General features: G+C 47.3%; 1 protein-coding gene across 2 annotated transcripts; it reads right to left on the bottom strand.

The window, feature by feature from the left end:
• Nucleotides 1-133: 133 nt before the first annotated feature.
• Nucleotides 134-14,530, bottom strand: LOC120893485 (dynein heavy chain 3, axonemal). 2 transcript variants are annotated; one of them, XM_040295407.1, is made up of 17 exons: nucleotides 14,316-14,530; nucleotides 13,707-14,257; nucleotides 13,537-13,634; nucleotides 12,754-13,477; nucleotides 11,733-12,694; nucleotides 11,479-11,663; nucleotides 11,126-11,391; nucleotides 9,837-11,057; nucleotides 8,479-9,768; nucleotides 7,858-8,411; nucleotides 7,593-7,797; nucleotides 4,794-7,527; nucleotides 4,600-4,729; nucleotides 2,002-4,533; nucleotides 1,599-1,938; nucleotides 903-1,526; nucleotides 282-584 (listed from the first exon to the last, which is right to left on the bottom strand). In XM_040295407.1, exons 1-17 carry the CDS (start codon nucleotides 14,443-14,445, stop codon nucleotides 282-284), a joined length of 12,849 nt encoding a protein of 4,282 aa, XP_040151341.1. In that variant the 5' UTR covers nucleotides 14,446-14,530. The 2 variants fall into 2 exon arrangements, with proteins under 2 accessions (XP_040151340.1, XP_040151341.1); XM_040295406.1 differs by having other exon boundaries at nucleotides 134-584; nucleotides 11,126-11,663.
• Nucleotides 14,531-23,608: the final 9,078 nt, after the last annotated feature.

Genomic DNA, 23,608 nt, shown 5'->3' with positions numbered 1-23,608 from the left:
CCGCCCGGTACGGTGTACCAGGGTTGTCCTCTCTATTTTGGGGCGAACTTGTCGCGCCGTTTAACGGACGCTTACCTTACCCGCGAGTAACGGCGAATGTGGCAAGATAAGATAAGAAACGTGTTGCACTAAATAGAGTGGATAAAACGACTACAAATTTATTGAAACCCATGCCGTAGGTTACATGCGATGTGCCACACCAAAACAATCAAAACATTTGTGGAAATAGAGACGGTGCAAAAGAGTATGAGAGAGAGAGAGTATTTGCGGGTCTGGCTAGATTAATCGTCCAGTTGGCAGAGGCAGGCCGTTCCCCGCAGAACCCAATGCTCCAGCGGCATATCAGTTTCCAGCTCGAGGAACATGACAAAGTTAGTCGAGTGACCAGTGGTGGATAGGACGCCACGCCGTTCGCTTGTTTTGTAGATGGGGCAGTCGTAACGATTGACGCGCTGTTCACTTTTTTCCGTCTTCAGTATTGGGGTCATCGAGATGATTGGCAGTGTGTCGTAGAGGATGCGCGACAAGGGCTCATCCAGCCGCATGCTTTCCCGATTCCAACGGGCACCTTCCAGGTAGAGGCCCTGTTGAGATGAAAAAAATAGTTGTATTAGAAATTGCATTGTTACTAAACGAATTAGTAATTGTTAGAAAGTTAAGTGTCACATTAATACAATGCTTAGGCGAGTACTTACGTCGAACATTACGTAGTCAACGTTGATGAGTCGTTTGTCCTTTTGTAATGCAGCATTAAATGAGTTAGTTTGCGTCGTTAGAATTTTATTAGAATTGTGTATGTTATGTAATATTTGTATCTCATACCATCTATATTTATGTGAAGCAAGATGACTTACTATCTATTCTCAACGTTAAACAATTTGCAGTGAAATATGAAATATTACCTTAACAAACGTTTCCACCTCGGTAGAATCTTTGACCGCTTCGTCCGACTCAAAGCTCGTTACATCGAAGTTCATTACCAGGTCATCGATGCGGAGCTTAAATTTGCGCGAGTGGTTCTGCATAATGCCGGTCAGAAACGACTGCGTAAAGTAGAACCCACTCATCCAGTACACGTTCGGTTCGCCCTCGTCGATCCAGCGCTGGAAGAAGGCTAACCGCTGCACAAAGTCGTTCACGTAGCTGCCGAGTGGCTTCAGCGAGGGATAGCTCTTCGACAGCCACGCTTTCGGTACGCGCGATATTTTCATCGCCCGGTAAATGTTCTCCAGCTCCGGTATCATGCTAATCTGGCCCTTGATGGCTCGCTGCACATCGATCAAGCTGAGGCGAATGTACTCTAGCAGCCGGTTGAAGCGCGTGAGCTCCTGGCGCAGCACGGTGTTCATCGAGTTTTCGTACTCGATTGGATACAGTTCGGCGACGGCATCGACATCGTACAGGGTGGGTAGCTTTTTGGCAATCTCGGTGCACAGCAGCAGCACCGGATCCTCCTTTTGTTCCGTGTCGGAGGAGGCCGTTCCGGCAAATAGGTGCGTTTGTGTGAGCAGAACTCGATCTAGCAGCTGCAATGAAGGAAATTAATCATCCTATATTGAAGAACACATACTACACAGGTACTTGTGATTCGTACTTACAGACGAGGTTTCATCAATATTGCGCGTGATGTCAGCGTTCTCGTGCAAACCAAACACCTCCGGGTGCGCGATCATTGGCATTGTGGAGATGTAGGCAAGTGCTTCAGTCTTGGTTGGCAGTACCGGTACTTTATAGCGGCCCGATTCCGTCAGGGGATAGTTTTCGACATCGATCGTGTCCTGGTTGTAGATTCGGTTCAACAGAGCCATCAGCAAACGCCGATCCTTATCGTCGGTAACTCGGCCTCCGTAATTACACTCTCCCGTAAGATAAATGTGTCCCTCGAATGGTATCTTGTGATACTGGTTCAGGAACATCTTCAGTTGCATCAGGGAGATCCTTTCGAGAAAAAATCGCTCATTTCGGTACAGTTTTAAGATACTTTGAAACTCAAATACTTACTTCAGATCGGATTCATTGAACTCGTACGGGATGTTCCAGCCAAGTGGACCAAATTTGCATCGCTCCTGCACAACGGCGTGGAAAAATACCAGAGAAAACACTCCCCGAAGCCATATGTTGGCGAGTTGTCCATCGAAAGCGTCCGAGTAGAACGCATTGTTGGACAGTGGATCGGTGGTGAAGATGCGTGTCATGTTGTTCTTTACACCTTTCGGTGCTTCGTTCGTCATTTTAACGCTATTTTGCAGTATCGATACTGGAAACCGTCGACTGGGGTACGAAGTGCACCACAGCCGATACTTGGGATGGACCGACTCGTACAGGCTCGAGTCCATGCAAATTTTCTCCAGCTCGTCCATGTACGATTCGGCCACGTGACAGTTTTGCAGCACAACCCAGTAGCCCAGCTTGATCGCATCGAGTATAGTTCGCGTCGCTTTCGGTCCCTGGCCCTGTCCGAGCGAGATGACTCGACAGTCGTCGCTCATGTAGTGAGCGTTAGCGAACGTAAAGATGTTGTCCATCGGGTCGGAACCGGGCGAGAGCATAAAAATGAGCGGAATTCTCGGCGAACTATCACGGTACGATGTTTCCAGGTTGAATTGTGGCGGCTCTACGTACGTTTTGCCAATGTTCTGTACAATGAAGCGCTGCAAACCGGGAACAACCTTATCGGGCCGGAGACACTTTAGCACGATCAGCTTGGTGATGTTTTCGTGCTGATCGTACGGCTCCGGCAGCGGATGGGCGTCGGGTTCATTGAGATCGTTGTACGCTTTCCACTGGGCAATGTTTTGTATGATCGATTGGGGCAGATCTTTCAGGGAAGGTAGCGCTCCGGCACGCACTATCTCCGACCAGCACTTGTCCGTGAGCCACTCGGGAGCTGGATTGGGGTAGGGGTTATCCAGCGCAAGCCCACCAGTCAGCAGGAAGGAAAGCTCTGGATCCTTAATGTCACCCCGGCCACGCATGATACCCAGACACAGCACGAACGAAAACATTAGCTTATCTTTCTCGAACAGCGAGCGACATACATTGTTGTAGATGGCCATGGTGAAGTAGTCGGTGAGATGTTTCAGACGCTGCTCAAGATCGTCGGACTTGGGCGAGTTTAGGATCGCCTGTACGAAGATATTCAAGAACCAGGTGAGGTTGAACTGGTACATTGGGTCAATATTTGCCAGCTCGGCGGTGCAGAAGAAAATCACAGCCGAATGGCGAGCCACCGGGATGTACTGTTGTCTGGCGGCATCAATTTCCGCTTCCGTCGCCACGGCTACGATCTGTTTCGCCTGTATCTCTTCCGACAGCTGCTTGCTGGAGGTGAGAATGTCGATCGCATTTTCATCATCCAGTATGTTACCCTCCGCAGTGGAGAGTACCTGCAGAATCTTTGCCTCGGCATTGTACAGCGCTTCCTGGTTTTGGGCAGACTCGATGATGAGCGATTCCTTTTTCTCCTGCAGATCGGGACGCTCCTGAACGATAACCGTACCGAGCAGCTGCGACCGTAAGCCTTGCTCCGTAATCATGAAGTTCATCAGCGTCACCATTACGGCGGTTTCGGGCAGATAGTGAGGATTGCGCAGATTCGTCGTGATGTAAAACCGGAAGTTGTCGTTGTACTCGATCATCCCGTCGCCGAACTTGATGTTGTACGATCCCTTCTGGTAGATGATGTTTTTCTCGAGGATGGAATTAAACCCGGAATCAATATTCTCGCCCACGTTCTCGAGCAGCACCGGATACCCATTGATGATGGCGTTCTCCACGATGCGCATATAGTTGGCTTCCATCTGCTGGATGATCTTGAGATTGTTTGCTTTCTCCATATTCTTAACCCACTTGTTGGCCTGCCCTTCGGGATCGATCATGAGCGGCCAGCGACGCGCATGCTTCACGATAATACCATTCTCAACGGAGAAGTTATCCGTCGGCAGGCCCCAGTTAGACCAGCTGCGGATTTGCAACGGATTGCCAAGGGTGGTGATGAGGGAGAAGGCTTCCGTACAGGGTATGCGTCGCGTGACGGCTTCCGCGTTCCATTCCTGTACGATCGTTGAGCGAAACTCGGTCGAGAAGCAGCCCAGGTACGCCACACACCCGGCAGCAAGCAGTACATCACCCACCACGTTACTAAGCGATTGGTGCAGATTGAAGGCACACTCTGACCAGCGCCGCTTTTCACCGCCAAGTCCACCGATCAGTTGCTCCGCACGTATCAGCTTCTTTTCGCAGCTATCGATCTCATCCTCCAGGCGTTTCTTTTCGCGCGACTTTTCGGCAAAGAAATCGTTCAACTTCTGCAGCTTGTCGAGAATTTCCTGCAGCTCGGCACGCTTCGAGTTGAGCTTTTCCATCTGCATCGCCAACTCTGCTTCCGCCTCGGCGAGGGCAATCTTTTTCGGGGCGACAATCTTTGCGACACGGTCGTAGATTTCCATAGCCCGCACCCACCGGCACAGACCTTCACAGGCCATGGAGATGCTTTTGATTTTCTCGGGCACAAACTCACGATCGGCGATGTACCTGTTGCGAAGAAATAAAAGATTAATGAGTAAGCGTAGGAAAGGAGTGATTGCAGGTGCATCTTACACTTCTCGTATCTTCTTCATGACGGGTATAGGAATGTTGTCCTTGTCGAAGGTCTTTAAGCTATCCAAAAACTTAAGATCTCCCAGCATCTTTTGTGACGGTCCCCAGTAGTCCTCCACCAGATGTCCATCTGCAATAAACCGTATAAGTGAACCAAATTTCGATGTAGAAAATTTCCCCTCAGTAACACTCACTCGGATCAGGCTTTCGGTCCGGTTTGATGCCACGAATGACACAAACGGCTTCCAGCACAAGCTTCACACCGGATGGTGGGTTCTTCATCGATTTTACCACGGTAATGTCAGCCGGCTTGAGCGTGTCAAGGGCAGAAAGAGCGGCTTCCAGCGCCGGCACTGCTTCCTGCAGGTCGCTCTCACAATCATCCTTGATCGCTTGAGCAGATGCGGCCGCCTCGTTCGCTGCCGTCTCGTCCGCACCAACAATTTCTTTCTTCTTTTCGGCTTCGGCCGTCTCACGTTCGATGTTGACCATAATTTTCTCCGTCTCGTCGGATGTTTGCTTCAGCATCGGTTGCAAATCTTTCAGCTGGTCCTGCATGACCGACACCTGCCCGGCGGCAAAGTCCAGCTTCTCCAGACCGGTAGTGTACCGGTCCCGTTGTGTAATGGTTTCCGAGTACTTTTTGTGGTACAGGTCTTTGAATGATCGTAGCATCTCTAGATAGGACGTGGGCGTGACGTAGTTACGGCGGCCCAGCTCGAGGAAGAACCGGTTCGAATTCTCCACAACGCTTTCGTTAAACACAAGCACACAGTCGATCAACTTACACTCCAGCTCGGTCAGTTTGCGCACCTTCTGGTCCTTCTCGTCGACTGGTTCAACAACCTCGACGCTAGACGACTCGCGGGAGGACAACCGTTCCTGGCTGCTGACGAGATCCATCGAGCGAATGAAATATTCCGCCACCTTCTGCAGCGCATCATCGGGCCAAGCCGTAAACCAATCGATTGTGCAGCAGTTGATAAGAGAGGGATAGATACGCAGCCGCTTTTTGAACGAGTCCCCGATCGGGGAGAAGGCCAGCGCTATGTGCAGGTTCTCGCGCACACGCTCCACGAAGAAGGTGTACAGCGACAGTGCTGTCAGATCGATTGGCTTGTTCGTGGCCTGGACGATGATTTGCATTTGTTCGAGGATCACCGCCTTTTCCTCCGCCTGGAACAGATTGGGCAGGTCGGCCGTATTGAGCAGTGAGTTGATGTCTTCCACGAATGCTTCCTCCTTCGCCTGCGAGTCGTTAAAGAGAAACACGGTACGCTTGCCTTCGCAGCCCGCATACATGAGCAGCTTTTTCATATCCTCGCGCCATTCGTTGAGTGTGTAGCTGCGTGTCACCTCCACCTGAAATACGAGCGAATCGCCCATAAAGGATGCCAGCTTGACGGCGCTGCGCCGTCCGGATCCGCCGAGTCCCACCATCAGCAAATGTCCCCGAGGCATCTGCAGCACGCGCGAGACGCGTGAGATGTGCTCAATCGCAAACCGGAACAGCACCAGGTTCATGGGCGATTTCGATCGTTCGTTGTACTCGGACAGATAATAGTTGATGTTTTTCTCCAACTGTTCCCAATTGTCCACCTCGTCGTAGATGCGTGTTACCGCCGCGGGCTCCATGTAGTTACCGAACAGCAGATCGCGTATATGCTTGTCCGACACCTTCTGGCCCGGCTCGAGCCGATCGCCAAAGGCTTGCTCCATCTTCAGGCGTAGATGCGTCACGCAAGCATCGTCGACTAGGCGGAGAAGTTTCAGCTTGTCGTCATCATCCACTAGCCGGTCGCAAAACACGCGATACGATTCGTGCACCCAAAGCCGCACAAGTTTCTCCGGATCGGGCAGCTTTTTCGAAGGCAGCAGCACAATCCCCTGATACACCCGGGACACATCGCGCAGTGAGAACAGATAGTGTGACTTTGCCGGTGTTGGAAGGAAACTTTCAATCGCTCCACGATACACCGCAATGGCCGCTTGGCTGAGCAGCTTGCTAAGGCGTGCCACGGGCTCCGGGAAGCCCTTCGCAAAGTGCCAATCGCCGATCGAGGAGAAGATGCGCATCAGTGTAGTATCCTCGAAGGAGTCCACTGATATGACGAACATGTGGCGATACAGTCGCTGTGGAATAAAGTTACTACCCCCGATCGGTCCCATAGCAGCAATCAGTAGCAGGTCAATAAGCTCGATCTTGGACGTATCGCGCAAATCCGACCATATGCGATGGTCGAGCCAGGTACGTACGAGCTCTAGCGGTGGCTGCGAGCCATAATCATCACGTGCCGGCATGGCAAGATCGTCGATGAAGTTGACACACTCTTTTCCGACCGGTGGCCCATAGACACCTTTGCGCCGTCGATCCAGCTTGCCCATGATAGTGTCTTGCACCTGAGCGGCCGTGCTGCGTGCCGAACAGTTAATAATGTTCGAGATGAATTTCGCTTTCGGCAGCTCGCGGATATAGTTGGAGATGGTAGCACTTTTGCCTGTACCGGTCGGACCGGCCAGCATAATTGGGATACCGTTGCGAACGCACAGATTGGTCCAATAAAGTATATAGCCAGTTTCTTTGGTCGGTATCATAAGCTCGGACACTATGCATGATTCGGGCAGGACCACTTCCTCCGTTGTTTGCCAGGGCCACCAATTTTCATGCTCATCAAAGCGATAGTCCATAAAGTTCATCTTTTCCGGATACATTTGGCCACGGTTCAGGGAGAAGTGCTTCGGTTTCGGATGATCTTCATTGCCACCGTAAAGTATTTTGCGCAGCAAGGGATCGATCATCTTGCGCCCCTCGTTGGTAACAGATGAGAAGTAGCCCCAGGCGTAGCAGAACAGGAACGTCTGTTGAAACTGTATTTGAGTGTAATTTTGCATGCGTGTGCAAAAAATGGAGAAAAACTTGGAAAACATCTGAAAAGAAGAGGAAGTGATGTGAATGAAGTATCGAGTTTCTTGATTGGACTACTTGGTATTACCGAATAGCACTGCATCTCTGAGATCGGTAAGACGGTTTTAACCATTTTAAGAAACTTGAGCGAAGGTGGAATCAACCACTCAACAAGCTGCTCGAAAACACCGATGCTGATCTCAGACACTCCTTTCTCTTCTAACACCAGCAAGAACGATTTGTGCAGAGCTATCCAGCCGAGCTGATGTGGCTCCATATAGATCATGCCGCATCTAGAACAAAATTCACAACAATTCATAGAAGAAACCTTGGCATTGTCCTCATACACTCACCGGGACACAGTAGCGGGAGAAGCTTGCTCCAGATCAACCGGCTCAAACACGAGGTTCATCAGCTTAGTCATCTGAATGATCTCGCCCGACATCAGGCAGAGCTTTTTGTTGTCGTCGAGCACCGTGTTCAGGTTCTCAATCCACACCGCATCAACCGGCCCATCGAAGAGAATCCATTGGCGCTCCAGGCTCGTTGTGTTGACCATTTCGCGGAAAGTGTTCGCCAACACACCGTCGGACCATTCGTGTGAAGCCGGATCAAAGCTACCGTACAGTTGGCCCATCGAGATGGACTTGGGATTGATGATACGGTACTGTACGCCCTGCTCTTCACACTTCGGTCCCTTCTCGAGGCGTAGCTCGCGTAGCGTTTCGGCCAAAACCTGATAGGCCGTTGTTTTGCCTCCCATCGAATCGCCAACGATCATTAAACCGTGCCGTACGAGCATCATCTCGTAGATCTGCATGATTTTGTCGATGTACCACGCTGTTGGTTGTAGCTTCCGCTTCACCAACCTCACCAGCAGAATACGCACAATATCGTCTCGGGCAGGCTGATTGTGAGATAATGAGGAGATTAACACGTGGTAGAGCAAAGAAGACATCGAAAAAGGTACATACCGGAGGAAGATCAACCCCAGGAAACAGATCCTTGTAGATGCCTTCGAACAGTGGAATATCTTGTTGCAGAAACTTGGGAAGGTTCACATCGATAATAGCTCGCAGTACGATTTGATCCTCCGGCAGGTGGGGTTGAGCGCGGCGCAATGAACCAGCCGCCATAAGGACTGATTTTACCGCTCGCATGCCGTAGTCGTAATGGAACTGCGAGGACAGCTGCTCCGAGCAGAGCTTGTACGTATGTACAATCTTTTGTGCCAGTACGCGTGCATTATCGAACCCATTGGAATATAGCGTGATCTCGCCGATCATCGCATAATCGGGCACCATCATGGCAACCGTACGGAACAGCACCTTCAGATTGTCCGGCAGCTCCGTTCGCCCGGCATAGCCAGGATTCATCGTGATGAAAATGTTACACGAAGGATCGAGCTTCAGGTGCGTATCTTCAAAGGTAAACTTGACAATCTTCTGCGCGATGGCATGCTGAATGGTGAGTATCTGTTGCGCCACGACAGAAAGCACTTCCAGCTCGATACGGTTGAACTCATCGAAGCACGCCCACGAGCCGGACTGAGCGAGACCCTTGAAGAACTTGCCGAGCGCCTTGTAGTCCAGCCCGTCGGAACAGTTGAACACGACACACTTTTTGGCGACGGCTTTGGCAAGATCTTTGCACGTTTCCGTCTTACCGGTACCGGCAGGACCTTCCGGTGCACCACCAAGGTTAAGCTTGAAGGCACCCATCAGCGTGCGGAAGCATCGATCGGTGAGGGGGGTCGTAACGAGACGTCCCGTATTGCCGAGATACTCCATGCCGTACTTGAGGTCGGTAGTAACCATGCTAACACCGACGTAACTCTGCTTGTCATCGTCGTCTATGCGCCAGTAGTACCGTAGCTGTGAAAACCAGTTAAAATCGCCCACATCGCTGATCTGCTTGTCAACGAGCAATTTGACAATGTCGCGTGCGTGCACATCGACGACGATCAGCGCTTCGATCGTAATCGTTGCACCAGTGCTCAGATTTCCTCGCACTAGATCCACCAGCTCGGCGATCTGATTGCTGCAGGTTATAGCGAACTGCGGGAGCTGACCCAGCTGGATGGCTTCTTCGGCCTCTTCGGTCCACTTGAGGCAGGATACAACCTGTACCGCTTGTCCGGGCCAGTTCAGCACCCACACCTTTCGCGGATCGTTCGGGTAGCGCTCGTACGATTGCCAGATCTGCTCCTTAACACTCTCCAGCATTACTGTTTCGACCTCCTTAAGCCATTTCTCTACCAAACCCTACCAAATGGAGTTACGAGTGATGAGCTGGCAAGGTAAAATAGTTTGATCGATTGATGCATACTTACATTAGCAAGATTCGGGTTAACCTTTCGAACACACGGTATCACTTCCTGTTCTGCCGATGTGATCGCAACAATTTCCATCTGTGGATCGAACTGCAGCGCGTGAATGCCCTCGAAGCACTTCTTCAGATGAGGCTGCACACGGAGCGGATCCTTGGTTTCGGACAAAATTTCCAACAACTCGTCGTTCGAGAGGAAAAAGAAACGCGCAAAGAACAGCCGCTTCTTCTCGAGATACATGTTGAGACCCTTCTGTATCTCCTCTAGATCGGTGTACGCCTTCCGCAAGGTGTTTAGCAGTTCCGGGTAATCTGTCGCCTGAATGACGTGTGCATCGGCCGTGGTGTGTTTCATGATCTTGCGGAATACGCGATCGACAGCCTTGAAGTGACGGCCCTCGGTTGGCATCTGGCGCAGGATGTCCTCGGAGCTGAAAATCGGCTCGAGATACATCCAGGTCGCCTGCACCTGCAGCCAGGTATCGATAATGTCCTGCATGGAGATGAGCTTATCCTCCCAGTTGTTTGCTTTCGTGCCGAGCGCAGCGATATAGGGCGATCCTCGCATCGCCTGTGCCTTCAGAATGTGGTCGTCCAGCAGTGTTTGGATCTCGTCGACGGAGGATAGAATGTACATATCGCTGTCCCGGTACGGTACGCAAACGAACAGCACATCGGTCCACTCTTCCTGCATGTTGACGAGCTGAATGTTGAGCTCGTACTCTTTGCCGGCCGCATTCGAGATCTCCTCGAGCCGGTCCTGTATCTTGACGATATCGATCTCCACCATCTGGCTGAGCGAATTGTGCACGTCCGGGTTCACTTCCTGGCCGAGCTCTTCCGAGATCTGCTTCCAGTGGCGATCGCACAGTCCCTGGCGACAGATCGACTCCAGAATTGGTAGGTACACCTTAAACTTTTCCACCTTCATGCGTATCTGTTCCGCGACCCGCTTTGCCTGCGGGCTACCGGTAAGCTCCTTCAGCAGCACCGATATTGCGAGATACATTTCCTCGACTGCATTCCGTATGATGTCCGCATCCAGATCTTTGAACGGACCGAAGTACCACACCTCGTGACAGGTGTCGAACTTGTACGCCGTGTGCCACAGCTTCTCGATCGGTCCCATCTTTTCGATCATCTCGTTGAGCGACGGGAAGAACGACAGATCGATCTGCAGCAGGTTTTCGTTCGTGTTGATCTCCTTTGCCTCTCTGCTACAATCCTGAGGAACACAGAATAGGGGTTAGAAGGTACGTCTAAAGGTTGAAAGTGTAACATAGAGGTAGATACTTCTAAGATCTTCATTAGTCCATCCACTGTATCCACTTTATCGCGCAGATCGTCGAGTGAAAGCATTTCGCGTATCTCTCTCGTACGGAAGTGATCCATTTTTTTCTTCTCCGTCATGAGGTACTGCTCAAACTTGACCCGCCGTTCGCGTAGAGATGTTTCGAGATTATCACGCACAACGGATAATCGAGCACCGCTAAGATCGAGCACCTTTTCCAACTCCTTTGGCCACAGGAACAGACGAGAGTTGAGATTGATATCTTCCTCTGGAAAGAGCCAAAGAGGAAGGAACGTTAAATGTACTTCATAGTCATTGGACCTGTTGAGTGCCTGAGTGTTTCGATAAAACCTACGGTCAAGAATAGCATGTGTTAACAGGAAGATAACACGCTGTGCAACCTGCTTGATCTCAGACGTCAGCTGGTACATGCGTTCCTCCCTGCATTGGGTAAGATAGTTCTGCAGAGCCACCACTTCGGGAGTTTCCTTAGGTCTCTCGCCAGCATGCAGCGACATATCTTCAAACTCATCACAAATTCTGTAAATAACAAAGATGACCCAGTAAAACTTGATCTTGAAAGTCATGTCTAATCACGTCAATATTTACCTCCTATTATCCACTTGATTTAGTGTAATGAAATAGTTGATAACAAAGTTCTTCAGATCATTAACCAACTTTTCCAGTACCTTATTCAGCCTGCTGTTATCAAGCATGAATAGATTCAGCGGTATAAAGTCTCGCAGATAGTAGATCCCGTTGAGCAGATCGGTAAACTTTTGGACCAGCTCTTTAAAGATATCCAGTGGCGGTAGTTCCACTTGCGAGAAAATGCCTTCCGTTATAAGCTTCATCTTGTTTGCCAGAACCGGAAAATAGTACTCGTACATTGGGTAAAGATAAACCGTCGGTCCAGTCTGGTTGGCGATGACAATCTTCTTCACACGCTCGTACAACTTCTCCATATCGTCGTTGTCGGTTCGTATGAAGTGCAGGTAGCCGAGCTGCTTCTCATCCTGCGTTAAGTAGTACTCGAGTCGCGGTATCTTGTAGCCCACCTTCAAGATCTTCACGAAGTAGCTTTTGAAGAGATCGGGGAGCTCCTCCATGTACGGATAGATGATGATTTTACCACTGCTTTCAACAATGAAGGACGTTCTCCGTTCATCACCGTTCGTTAGCGCGAAATCGTCCGACTCCGAGGCCAGTATATCGGGATCATCATCATCTACCTGGTATAGGGAAAGATCACTTTTCTCGGTCGTTTTCTCAATATCTGTGTGGTGTTGGCCAACCACTGAGACGGTGAGTGTCATAAAGGGCTTCTTTCGTACTTTCGGCTCCTCTCCTGCCACATCACCATCCCGGTACACTTCCAGCGCCTCGACCAGGTGGTCAAGACTCTTCTTGATCAGCTCCTGCAGATGGTAGGAGGTGAGTGCGTGTATGCAGTTGAAGAAGATTGTCCCTCGTCCACCGTGTGTAGAGTTGCGAGGCACCAGATCTTTCCAATATTTGCGCATCACGTCCACCAGATCGGCCACTCGGGGCATCCAGTCGTTGATTAAAATCTAGAACAAAATACACCGAACGTTAGAACCTCCCCATTACAAATTATGTCCGCGCTTACATCTCTCGTTATTCGGCAGCTGTTATGTATCATCTCCGTGATTTTATCGGCATGCATCGGTATGTCGGTACTGTAGAACTTGACCGAATCTACTACCAGCAGATTGCTGTACAGCTTGTGCCATAGCATGTTGATCGCTTGCAGCACGGGATGATTTATCATGAGCACTTCCTCGAGCCTGTTCTTGGCGAGCTGGATCGAGCACTTCCACGGCACTGGAGCCACCATGGTGGCCATGGGAAATTCGGGTGGCTCAATGGCAAGCTGTAGCCGCGATCTTTCTGCCTCGGAGCGCAGTATGTAGCGTAGAAACGAACGCTTCACGTAGTACCGATAGTCTTCCTGCAGGTCCATCAGCAGGATGATGAAAAATACAGCCTGATCACGTGACACACCATGATCGGCATCGAAGAGGTAATCCATCAGTATCACCTCTGGATATATGTTGGGCCACAGCTGTTCTTCTTCGGAAATAAATTTGTGTGCTTGTTTGAGATGATTTAGACGTTGATCTATGCGGGGCAGAATTTTTTTGATAAGATGCGACGGGAAGTGCTCTATTTTGCGTACGTCCAGCTGATCGAGCACGTTCAGCGTACGCTGCTTCATCGCATCGTCAAAGAAGCACATCGCGTGCCGGAAGTTATGCTCGTACCGTTGCAATATTTTATGCTTTTGATCGTCGGGATGGACGGGCAGCAGTGCTTGCAGATATTTGAGCTTCCTGATGAAAGCATTTAATACAATTATTGGGGAATATTCGTGCAATACTTAAATACTTACATGCTCTCCGATTGTTTGAGTTTCTTGATGTATTGCTCATTGCTAAGACGTTTCTTTTTCACCTTAACTTCGTAGACATTCTTGCTCTTGGATGTACACTTGGGAGAAAAGAAGGCAAACATATCATAGAGAATTAGTCACCAGTTAGACCTCAACATGACGAAACCTACAAACTGTGGCCTTCTCTCCTGTTCTTCCTTCTCCCGACGACGCTTCTCTGCCTCCCGTATGCTCTTGGCAATCATGCGATCCAGATGTTTCTGAATTTTTCGCAACGCTTCCTCGTTTTCTTCCGGCGTGCGATAGGCAAACTCATCGAATTGAAACTTTTGGGGGCGCTTTTTCCTCCACAGTGATGGCAACTTTCGACGACCGGTCTCATCTGTACGGCCATACCGCCGGAAGAACTCATTACCGCGGAGCATCGGTTTGGTGAGTGCTAGATCGTGAAATATTTTCAATCGAAACCGTTTGTACACATCGATCATACGATCGGTAGCATCTTTAACTTTTGCAGACAGTGAACCGCCACCGTCACGAGCCGGTTCACCTCGACAGTAAACCTTTGAGGTCGAGGGCCGTGGTGTAGCTTCCGGGTGATGAAACAGGTTGACAGTTTCCGGTGGCAATAGTTCCGGATCCAGCGTACCATCTCCGCGCGGTGAAAGATGCAGACTGTAGTCCTTGGTAAAGCAGCTGGACTTGGTCGAATGAATTTTTCCTGCAAAGAGAAAAACCAGTAGATAAAAGGTGAAGGCATTGTTTGACTAACAGCCTACCGATTTGTTCTTCTATGAAGGAGCGGGCCGGATCCAGGGGAAGCTCGTCCGGTCCATGAGAGAACTTATAAAACGGAACATCCTCAATGTGCCGTTTAAGTTTGGGTTTCGGTTTTTTTGCACGTCTCATTTTTTAAAAGTTGCTCTTATTCTTTTAATCAGTAAAATCTTTCAATTAGTTTAGTTAAAAAAAACTAGCGTTAAAACCACCTTCACTATTAACTGCAGCCTACTTGAATGAAAAATTGTTTGCATTGTTTACTACCGGTAAACGAAGCGAATGTAGCGAAGCAATCATCTCCAATGGCAACCGGCTGGTAGGTTAAGCACGTGCTACACATGCAACACGTGGTTTGTTGAAATTTTAGTAACGCAACCGAAACCTGTTGAGTATTTGTTATTATCGGTTTCTTGTTGAAGGTAAACAAATATCAACAAGTGTTAAAAAACAATAAAATAAAAGTGGATCAAAATATTGTTGAACGTTGGAATTAGGTCAATCGAACAATCATGAGGGTGGCCTTTCAAGGTGAAAGTTTTGTTTAATATAGAGCTTTTGTGATGTGCAACAGCATGACCCGTTTTTTTTTAACTCAGTTTTACAGGTGTTTTTGTGAAACTTCTTATTTAAGTTAGGGAATTAAATTTAGACATAAAATTTGCTTTATGCTTCATACTCCGAATGATTGAACAAAATTATATATCAGTTAAAGACACTTGCATGTATTTGTTTTGGAATAGTTAAAATAGAATACTATTCGATAAATGTATATAATATTTGGGTTGGTGCTATAATCATCACCTAGCATGAACTAACAACATGCCCGCCATGGGTTCAAGTCTCGTATGGACTGAGCACCCCTTACGCATAATTGAATATTTTGCTTTGAATACGTTAATAAGATACAGATAGCCAAGCTCAATACATTAGTGGCTTACAGAGGCATAGACCGACAATTGTTGTTGTGCCAATTCAAGAAGAAGAAGAAGAAGAAGAAGAAGAAATAGTGTATAAGAAAATAAAAAGAAGAAGAAATGGTCCCGGTAAACACACGATCGTTTCCCATTGTGATGCAACAGCATGCAAACTTGAACGCAAGTTTGCTAGCACATTATAAAAGCGCCATCTATGGGCTATTAGTGTAAGTTTGATAAAAGTTCGAGTTGCAGACCATCCAAGAAAGGGGATGTGGCCTTTTTGTTTAGAATAAATTGATCTCAAAAAAATGTTTGGATGTTTACCATTTTTATTACTTAAATACTAAATTATTGATTGTGTTGGGTATAATTGATGCCAGCTCATTTGCAATAGTTAAAGACACAAAAAACATAAACCATTTTCGGAAACACATTATTGCTATACTTAAATAACAATTGCTAACAATCATTAAAATCATGCTTGCACTAGTACGAAGAATGGTTGCACATTTGTAGCGAAAGGAAATGGGTATTTGTTAAGTTTGTTGAAACGATTTATTTCCCAGCTCTCCCGCTGAAAGTGGCTTGTGGCTTTAATAATACTTCATTCAGGGAAATCGCTTATGCTGTCAAAATAGAGAATTTATGAACTTAGCCACTCATCCCCTGCCAGAAGCGTATCCATTCCACCGTCAACGTTGTCCTGCCCACCCGTAAATGAATTTGTATTTTAAATCCCCTCGTAAGGCAGGCGTGCTGTATTCCCTCCCCCTCCTCTCGTCTTCCAGTATCATCACTAAACGGTCGCGTTTGCCAGCCAGCACCTTGATCGGTCCGAAAATTAACTTCCAAAGTCAATGAATGCAGCCCGCGGCTTAAGGGTCAGCATTTTTATCGCCCCGCGCGAGTTTGTACAACGATGGGCCAGCAATGGGCGGACGAGAGCCAATGGGTAGGGCTATAACTTACGCGCGTAATCCACCCTTCAGCCGAAGCGGGACTAGGAAGCGTTCTTACCGCCTGCCGGTGGCCGCTCAGTGCCCGCGTAAGTATCAATTAGTGCGAGAGTATTTCGTGCAACTAATCAACATTGGGCAGACCAAGACCGAGGGCCCTTGCGATTGCAATGCTCACTAGGTGCTGGAGGTGCTGCCCTTCCTGTTGGAGTTGGAGTTCGTTATCTCTCCGGGACTTGTAGTGGCCGTGCTGGGAAGTGGGAACCCAGCTGTCCGGAGGTACAACCCCTGGAGCATAGAATCACTGAAGCGCAGTGTGCGCAGTGCCCCACGTATCCTTCTGGAGCTATTAGCAGTCATTTACGTATCTCCTGGGACCGGCACAATTGTCCGTCCGACTGGCTGTAGCAGCGGGAACTTTCCCTGTTTTATAAAGGGGATTTAGGAGTCTCACTCCCGGGGAACTACGATGCACTGTCTCGTATACACACACACACACACACACACACACTCGCCCTCTCGAATAACAGAAAGCTGAATAATGTCGGAAGCAATTTTCGTGCCCGAAGCTATAATTAAACGAACGAGCGCAGGGGTTCATGTCATTGGATTAGATCGCGAGGACTGGAACACTGGTTTGGAACACACCGGCCCGGAGTAGAACGTTTTGGAGGTTTCCTGGTACGTTATGGGTCGCGAAAAGGGCGACCCTCTGATGGTTCGTTTGAAATTACAATGACATTATTCGGAACCCGGGGGGAAAGGAGCGATTTGTAGTGGCGTACGGGTAAAGGTATGGGTACGATGTGACGGGATGATTCATGCTCAAACCCAACAGGTTGGTTGCACGTCAGGTGCCTTCGCGTTCGTCGTGATTGTTCGTTTTAGTAGCAATTCTGCTTAAATATTTGGAAAACGTAGGGACGTCTACATACTGATCAGGGTGTACATGGAACTGGAATCATTACAATATTCCATGAAGAACGTATAATCGCTAGCGAGAAATATAAAAATGCCGAATTTCTAGAATTTACTGACAAAATGTTACAGTGTTCATCAAATGGGATCCTCAGAGCTTCTGATAGAGAAGAAAAATTCAATTGCCGCCACACCAAATCAACTTTGTTTGGTCGGATAAATATTGTTTTCCTTTTTGCGTTGCAAAACGCCTCAAAGTATGCAATTGGCACTGCATAAAATGCATCACAGTGTACTCTTTCACAGGCTAAAAAGGCAACAAAGTGATATTGAGTACACAGTATACCGGATTCAATCGAATATTGCGCAATCTAGAAAAATGAAACCTCGCTAAAACCAAAAACTAACCATTCAAATTTGAGCCATCGCTCGAGTTCATTCAGGCTCATCTCGCCGTGCTCTGTTTGCTTGTGCTAAATAAAAGTGTCCGTTTTATCCTAATTCGTTCATATACGCTCACATCGCACGTACTCCCCTTTGTATTGATTCTGTTGGCATTGACCTCGGTGGGGGGCACCGTTTGCATTCGAGCACATCAGTTCAATATCAGCAGTCGCGGGCTAATATTTGCACGCCAGTCTAGCTATGGCGGATGAAAGAATCTATTTGATTGGCACTATGTCGAGGCTCGACAATACAGCCCTTCGCTCGTGTACATTGAATAAAAAATTACCATTTTTTAGAGAGCGGAAGCGTGCACGACCCGGGTGACGGGTGAGCATAATTGCTTCGTCTACCGTTAAGAGTCAATGGTGGCAATTTGTTCAGCTGAAAATGGGCTCACAACAATTAGACGATCGCTTTATTCGACCACCAAATCGTGGACGAACGGAAGCACAGCATAATGAGTCTGGCCAAGCACGGGGCTTATAAATGCTGGCCGTGCGATAGCCGCAGCCCTCTAATCCACGGCAAGTGCACAAAACAGGAGTGTGGAGTCGAAAATAGCGTATATTGCCGCGTTCGATGCAATCTGGAGCGTGTGCGTGTGCCTGTATGCCGCCTATCAACCCGTGCCGTAGCCGAAATGTGTGCGGTGGAAAAATCTGCTCGATTGCGCGAATAATGTCAAGCCCGCATTGCCATCTGGCGGAAATGCAGTCCCCGACGGGACACGGGCACCGTTTGGCGAAAGAATTAATTAAATGAGCAATTTACACATTGCCATTTATTTATTGTGTAAAAGTGTGTGCGATAATGGGTTCGATGTGGTGCATTTGGTGCGACGGTGCATCGCAATGGCACCATGGGTAGGTTCGGGATGATGTCGCGTGCTGAGTGAGATAAAATAATAAACAACTGGTTCATGTATCCTACCCGTACCTGTGTTGCAACGAGCGCAGCAAGAACGTAGGAAATGGATGGCACGCACGGAAATCGTCAACATATTTTGTCGACCAAAGCGATACGAATCGGGTTGATAAGGGCGATGTGACAGTGTTTGTTCGGGAATGCATTTACAGTGAGCTGCATTCGGAAGGTTGCGTTTGAAGATTTGAAAAGTTAAATTTGAAAGTTGTTGAATGTGCTAACTTTGTTTTGGGTTGGAATGCTTTAAATATTGCCTTGACGTAGAGATAAAATATTTCACAAGAACTTTTATGAATATTTTGTAAATTAAGTGGCATACTTTTAGGCGTATTTAAGTCTCTTGCGAACAAGCCTCTTGATAAACCGCTTAAAATTATGCAATTATCAATAGAAAAAGGATTTTTGAAAGGCTAAAATACACTTAGAGGTTGATATGGAAAACATGCAGTAGCGTAGGGAAATTATTCTCTGTTTTTTAAAATCAGGACGAACGGTCCAAAACTCTGTTTTACTTTTGATTGTCTAACAAAATATGCAAACGCAAAATGTAAAATGCAAATATAAATATGAATGTGAAAAAACAGAAAATCTGTAATACACCTAGACGATCAAAATATTTAAAAAAATTTACACTAATATTCATGTTTGACTAATAAATAAAAGTTGAACTATTCCCACAATATTTAAGTTCTTTAGAACTAGCAAATAATGCAATGCGCTCAAAACGAATATAGAAGCTAGAGCCTGTATACGTGTAGAATCCATAGTGGTTGAAGGTATAATTAAAACTTTTGCATATAGTGCCTTTTTTGTTTGGTTCCAGTATTTATCAATTGAAAGCTGAAACGATGGCACTGCTCCCACATCACCAGGGCGCCACTCCAGAGAGATTATGTCGCAGCAAATCTCCGGGAACGGACGGGAATGGAATAAAAGTACACGTATAAGCGCACGAGCTCAAAAAAGGGGACAGGAATGCAAACAGTAAACACAACAACAAGGCAACAATCCGATAATAATCAATAATGAATGGTTTCAATTTTGGTACGCCTCGGTGAGCATTGTTTTTTACGGACGGGTGGCAGTGGCCGGGCATTAAAAATCAGTCTCGCCATGGCCAGGAATTATGCAAAGATTTATTCGTGAAATGAAATGTGCTGTTGTTGTAGAGGGGTTTTGTTTGCTTTCTTTAGCATGTGTGCTTATTTCAATGTTTGCTGTTGGATGTAATTGTTTTAACTTTAATTAAAACATGTACCTACCGCAGTTGTCATGGTGCGTGTAGTACACATAGGTAAGTAGTGCAAATATAAAATGATTTTGATGAGATATATGTTATATAACGTTTGAATTGAATAAAATGGACAAACACTGTTGATTTGACGGGTATTTTTTAAACCACACCAACGAAATTTTAATTGCACTTTCTATAATAGTATCCCATGAGTCGAAATCTAACCGTGATGGCCAAAAAAGGGGAGCTAAAGGAGCGTGCGCGATCCTAGAACGGACTCCGTGTGGCAGTTTGTGGAGGTCGTATAAGCCTGTTTCGGCATCTACAACATCTTGGCATTATTGGACAACAATCAGACCATCGAGAGAAAGCCGAGCTTCGAATGGTCGACGTCCCTGAGCGATAAGAAGCACCACAATAAACATATCAGGAAGTATAAACCCCAATGGCGCCAAAACTCGATGCTGGAATTACGATATGATAAGCCTGGTTGAAGGAATTTCGATATGATACCTTCGTCCACGAACCAGGCTAACATTCATCAGCTGTGTCCATTCGAGTTTTTCTGAACAAACATAATGCAACAGCTGTACTCCATTCCTACTGAAGAGGAATTAAAAAAAAATCGAAAGTAGACCTGAACGTTATGAGGAACAATGGATTATTGACACAATTTACCATACTTTTTGTGATGCAATTCCGTAGTTTCAAGTGTTTGGCATTGATTTCAATTGATAATGGTATTGATATGGTGATGGTTTCAAACCCTCTATGGTTATGGAAATCATCAGTGAATGCGTATTTCCTGGAGCGTTTAAACATACCATTCACAGTACTATGAGTTAAGTGACGCACAAAACAAGAATATGTGTATTATTACATCACTTTCCCAGTACGCGCTCATGTTTGTGGAATGTAGAGGATCATGTTAATGATATTAATTTTCAATTCCGTTCCTTTCGACCATATATTCCATCATGTTCAATGTAGCAAACAAACAATATGTGCAGCAAATGCATAGCTGTAAGCATTATACGCTGTTTGACATATGTACGAGCGAAGCTTTGAAAGATACGATTTAAAAAGATGAGTAAAAACATGGAAACAAGCTGTAAATTACGGTCGTGATGCTTGCTGTTCATTTCTTTAGCGTTTTATCAAACGATTTACCAACGAAAAACAACCCTATGCACTGTAGCCAAACATAAGCAATTAACAGTCGGTGGTTTATGCTTGACATAAAGCTCCATCTTGTTTGTGTACATTAAAGGCTTGAAACGAAAGACAAACGAAAAGAACTCACTTTTATTACAATCTCAGGCGGTGTGAATGGAGTGCTGCTATACTTAAAAACGAGCAATGCAGCTGAAGCAAAAGCAACACAATACACGCGCGAATGGTTGGCAGCAGGTTGTAAAAGAGACGGGACTCATCAAACGTTCGCCCAAAGGGTGGAGAGGACGTAAGCAGTGTGGCAGAACAGGGGTACAAAAATAGCTTGTAAAGACGTTCCCGGGGATAAAGCGGATGTCCGTTGGTGGCAGCAATCCTGTTGTTGTTTGCAATTTCGTGACCAAGCTCTTTGCGAAGCAGACAGGAGGCGAAATCAGCATCAAACGGGGTCGCTCCTTAAGCACACAGGAGGGCAGGAAGAAATTGTCGCTACCAAGGACGATGTGAATTACCATCCTTGGCCTGTGTGCTGAAGCATTCGGCTGGGTATGCTAACGTGAGCGGTGTCTTTCGTGCAACCGTCGTGCTGGAGCCTACACTCCCGGCAAACATACTCACATACAAACACACACATACACACATACACTTACGTTGTGCTAGTGCCCACTTGAACCGTGTTCCCGTTCCTTCATCCACTTAAGAGCGAACCTTAAGGGGCTTCCGGGTGTGAAGTCCTTTCCTTCGGGTGGAGTGTCTTCATCAATCATGCCGTGTGCTGGGCGGACGGTTGCTGGCTGAGATCCTGCTAATGCGGCACACGGGCTTGGTATCTTAGCGACACCTCCTGCTTTCGCGTGCTTCCGTGCTGGGGCAAAGTGTCCCTCGTCTGCTATTAAATGCAAATTAATTATCCAACAATTAATGTAAATACCACTTGTTGGTGCAAGTTACCCACGGCGCTGGTTCGTACATGATGATGTGGGTTTGGGAGAGGGCGCTGGGTTGGCGCTCCCGGTGCAGGAAGGCACGGGGAAGGAATCATTAATCCGGCCATGCTTTGACGGATGGTTGCCTGTATGCAGCCAACTTCCGACCAATTTCCTTGGAGCATGACTGTCGTTCCTAGACGCCCATCTTGAGCGCTTCGTACGGTTTACAGTATGTTACAGCGGGAAAACTGCTAAAAAATGAGACATGGAGACATTTTTCTTTTCAACATTAATTATTAATGAATCTTTTTATTTGCATTAGGGGATTAGAAGTTATGTTTAAAAATTGCAATAAAAGTGACAAGATAGGAATTTTAAGACAATGGTGCAATGCTTATTGCATAACTTTAGACTTTTATTAGTCGTCGAAGATTATTGGATATTTTACGAGTTATTTGTGAATGTAAAAAAACAATACATAAATATCATAGGATCTAATGTTTCTTGATGCTCTTTTAAATTATTTTAACTGCTTTAACTTGAAAAACTGCAATATGTACGTGCTGTTCCTTCTACAGCAGTTAATTTAATTCAGAATCTGTTTAACTTTACCCTCTCAAGAAAATCACCCTAGCCTTTTTATGGCATGCCCCGTAAGAAGGCCCTGTTCAAAAAGCTCCTGAAAGAAAGCTTGTTTGTACGGCTACCACCCAGCTGGACCCATCTTATCAACCAACAGGAGCCAAACAACCGACCCAAATGGTGTCAATTTTTGCGACACTATGAATTTTAAATGTGCCACTTCCGCATCCGCATTAACACTTCGGATAGTAAGGAAAAGCCGGGGCCGAACCATCTTACCGGTGTAAAGAGGGTGGTCCGGAGGGCCGGAGGACCAACATTGTTCGTGTGCGAACACTCTCGTCGATGATGGTACCCCTGGTAGTGGGGAAAACGGCAACGGGTTAAGCTCAACCTTCTGCAAGTACACACAGACACACAGCACGGAAAGGGGCAAGAATTAGCCCACAGTAGGGTGGTCGAAGTGGATGCACTTCACACTGCCGGCTGACTGGGGGGGAGCCCACAAGGATAATGGTTCCGCCGGGGGCCACTCATCTAATTCAAATCACCGCGCACTCATACCGCAACACACCGCAGTGCAGTGAGCACTTTGCCGGTTGGGAAAGAGCTGGCCAGTTGTGCACTTACTGCACCACCGGATGCAAACAATTTCGTTTGGTCAAGATTTGCGGACATACCATCCTATCACCTTCGGAACGGTGCGGGCATTGGGTCGTTGGGGAAAGTTTTATGAAAGCGTACACTTACCGGGCTGAGGTATGATGGTACGAACAAAACTTGAAGAAGTAAAAATAAATGAAGTACCTTCACAAGTAGTAAAATGGAGATGGGAAAAACAAACAAAGCATTAGACGCGCAATCGGAGGAACGACAGCCCGGAACGACAAATCTGCAGCACTTACCCGTCATCCATTTGGTTGCTTCCCGAAAACCCCTGTCGTCTCAGTTGAGAATAAAATCTGTAAGTTGTTGGCTACGGCAAAGAGATCGGTCTCGCGCACCCCTCCGCCAGATCAAAGCGCTACGCGCTGTGACTGTTGCAGCGTGACGTAAGTGCGCGCGTCTCATTATAATTTAATGGACAGCATCTATGCGCGGGTGCGGAAAATAATGACAACGGTGACGATGGTGAAAAGTGTACGCAGCAGCCTGAAGCAGCCGGAGCAGTTGCATTACTTAGCGAATGGCAGATAAACACGGTTTCGTGTA

The sequence above is a fragment of the Anopheles arabiensis genome, chromosome 2 (genome assembly GCF_016920715.1).
Source record: "Anopheles arabiensis isolate DONGOLA chromosome 2, AaraD3, whole genome shotgun sequence".
NCBI classification, from domain to species: Eukaryota; Metazoa; Arthropoda; class Insecta; order Diptera; family Culicidae; genus Anopheles; species Anopheles arabiensis.
This window is presented reverse-complemented; position numbering and strand designations above follow the sequence as displayed.

What these genes read in the sequence shown, in the direction of transcription:
- LOC120893485 (XM_040295406.1), bottom strand. Translation starts at nt 14,445, where the DNA reads ATGAGACGTGCAAAAAAACCGAAACCCAAACTTAAACGGCACATTGAG. An exon ending in AATCAAGTGGATAATAGGAG is followed by an intron (nt 11,664 to 11,732) that starts GTAAATATTGAC and finishes TGTTATTTACAG; the next exon opens with AATTTGTGATGAGTTTGAAG. An exon ending in CAGAGATGCAGTGCTATTCG is followed by an intron (nt 7,528 to 7,592) that starts GTAATACCAAGT and finishes TCTTCTTTTCAG; the next exon opens with ATGTTTTCCAAGTTTTTCTC.